The sequence below is a fragment of the Penaeus japonicus genome, unplaced genomic scaffold (assembly GCF_977035675.1).
Source record: "Penaeus japonicus unplaced genomic scaffold, GWHDUDI00000001_assembly GWHDUDI00000003, whole genome shotgun sequence".
Classification (NCBI taxonomy): Eukaryota; Metazoa; Arthropoda; class Malacostraca; order Decapoda; family Penaeidae; genus Penaeus; species Penaeus japonicus.
Genome location: NW_028234405.1, coordinates 7,639,333 through 7,641,832, shown reverse-complemented (window position 1 = coordinate 7,641,832; position 2,500 = coordinate 7,639,333). Strand labels below are relative to the sequence as shown.

At 36.9% G+C, this 2,500-nt stretch overlaps 2 protein-coding genes across 2 annotated transcripts in view; both read right to left on the bottom strand.

The window, feature by feature from the left end:
* The window catches only part of LOC122250894 (uncharacterized), a 391,291-nt gene that overhangs the window by 57,693 nt on the left and 331,098 nt on the right, over positions 1-2,500 (bottom strand). The window lies entirely within an intron of this gene.
* The window catches only part of LOC122250835 (N-acetylgalactosamine-6-sulfatase-like), an 18,610-nt gene continuing 17,626 nt past the window's right edge, over positions 1,517-2,500 (bottom strand). Inside the window, exons 13-14 of the mRNA XM_086553995.1 lie at positions 2,236-2,292; positions 1,517-2,141 (exon numbers count right to left, since the gene is read on the bottom strand). Of these exons, the coding sequence (XP_086410121.1) occupies positions 2,112-2,141; positions 2,236-2,292 (87 nt within the window). The 3' untranslated portion in view covers positions 1,517-2,111. The remainder of the gene's footprint in view (positions 2,142-2,235; positions 2,293-2,500) is intronic.

The following is a 2,500-nucleotide window of genomic DNA, read 5'->3' as shown; positions in this document are numbered from 1 at the left end:
GGTTAAAAATCTTTCTCTTTAGACATAGTGGCAGACGACCTCGTAATATATTACTATGTGTACCGAAGGCACTCCAACCTAGCCTGATTCGTTTTATCTCGGCATCGCAGGAAGTACTCGTCTTGATGAGTTGCCCTAGGTATACATACTCGTTCACTGTTTCTAGTAACTCGCCCTGTAGTTGTATTTGCTTAACTGGGGTTCGACTGTTGAACATGACTTTAGTATTTTTCATGTTCATTTTAAGGCCAATCTTCTGACTTTCCCTATTTAAATCGCTTAGTAATTGTTGTAGGTCATCTGCTGACTCGCCGAAAAGAATGTCATCTGCAAATCTTAAATTGCTTAAGTGCTTATTCCCTATTTTAATCCCTTTCTCCTTCCAATCTAACTTCTTGAGTTAGATTGTAAACAACTTCGGTGAGATGGTGTCTCCCTGCCTAACACCCTTTTTTATTGGTATTTTATGTTTACTATGGTTTCTCCCTTCTGGGCGTGGATTTTGATGGTCGCTTGATCCAGTTTTCCTTCCGGTACCATCTTTTATATATATATATCCTCTAATAATCTGCAATATATTTCTCTACTACTCCTCTACTCCTTGTTACGAATTGCATCTAGTACTGCAGATATCTGTACCGAATCGAATGCCTTTTCATAATCTACGCATCCATACACAGAGGCTTCCTAATTCGTTTTTTTTGAAGGTTTTCTCCCCTATTTGGGCTAGTGTGTGGATATGGTCAGTAGTTGAGAATCCGCAGCGGGACCGTGCTGGTCCTTGTTCCCTGGGTTTTGTTCCCGGGGTTGTTTTGAATCTAAAGTATCGGTGATGAGGTAGATCACCGGGGGAGGGGTTTGTGTCCTGTTTTGTTTTTTGTTTGTGATGATTTTTGTGAACAGTTTATAGATTACTGAAATGAGGCTTATAGGTCGGTAACTCTTTTGTGTATTAAAATAATTATTGCGTTTTTTCCAGTTTTACTGCCGCAATCTCTCCTGCATCTTGAATAAGATCTACACTAATGCCGTCTTCTCCTTGTGTTTTTCCTCTTTTCATGCCTTTGGAAGAGTGGGAAAAAAAGTGCCCTATTGCCCCCCACACTTCCTCTCGGTCGCCGTATAGGACATGCTTGGAACGCCTGTTAGAAGAAGAAGTTGTGGTTAGAGCCATTTTTTGTGTTTGTCTCCGTACGTGGTTGATCGTTTGAGTGGTATAAGTCGCGATAGAAGTCTTCTATTGCTTTGATAATTTCATTTTTATTGTATGTCACCTCTGCATTAGGTTTCTTTACTGTATACATTTGTTTTTTCTCCCTAAGAGAATTATATATATATAAATGAGTAGTATATAATTTTTTGTTTTATAGTATATATATATATATATATATATATATATATATATATATATATATATATATATATATATATAGAGAGAGAGAGAGAGAGAGAGAGAGAGAGATAGAGATGATGGAGGGAAGGAGAGGGAAGAAAGGGGGATAATGAGAGATACATCTAGAGGATAATTCTTTATTAAGAATTAAATACATAACAACACTTTGTAACATCCTTCATTACGAAAACAACTTCGTAAGACAACACTCACAATAAATGCCTTCACAACACAGGGTCATTGTTAACTGGTTTCGTAACTCTAGCGAACGAATCAAAATAATATTCAACCTTTAATAGAATTCATTAACTTTTAACAATAGAATCCCAACTCTTATTACGAAAGACTGAATGAAACGTCATTAACCTCAAAATCAGCTTCGTTTTATCTTCATCCATTTATCAATTATCTTTCTTTAACCAAATGATTCACAAATTAGCGAATTTGTAGCCAATCCACCAACCTTTAATGAGGTATGGCTATGTGGAATGGACTATGTTTTGATACTTTAAGTTATCTGTCGGTCGAACCTCAACGAATGATATCTCATAAACCAAACAATGAGAAATCCATTATATAACTAATAATTAAATAATAACTACAATAGATAGCAACCTAAGAAGGCCCTTTCCTAAACCTCCACTCTTGGAAACATGAATCCTACCATCTTGCTAAGAGTTACAGTCTGTGTCAACATGCATGGAAGGATATCCATATGCTAATGAGGCCAAGTGCACTTTTGGGGGTTATTATTTTGTTGGTTTTTTGTTGTATTGATTGTGGGTTTGACGATGAGGGGAAAAAGGAAGGAAAGGAACGTGAAACATGAGAAGGGAAGAGGATGAAGGAGGAACTGGCAGGCAGGTTTTGAGGGCGTCACAGCCAGGAGGCGCCCAGTGCTAGAAAAAAGGGGAAAAATAATGAAAAAAAAAAAAAAAACCCCCCACCCGAAAATCAAGAACAAAATAAAAAACAAAACGAAACAACAGAAAACAAACTCAAAGCCCAATGAGAGTAAAAGATGATTCTATGATAATGAGGGCACCTTATCTCATCTTTCTGCTGTATTTGACATTTATAACATCGTTCAGCTAAGTCTAACATTTA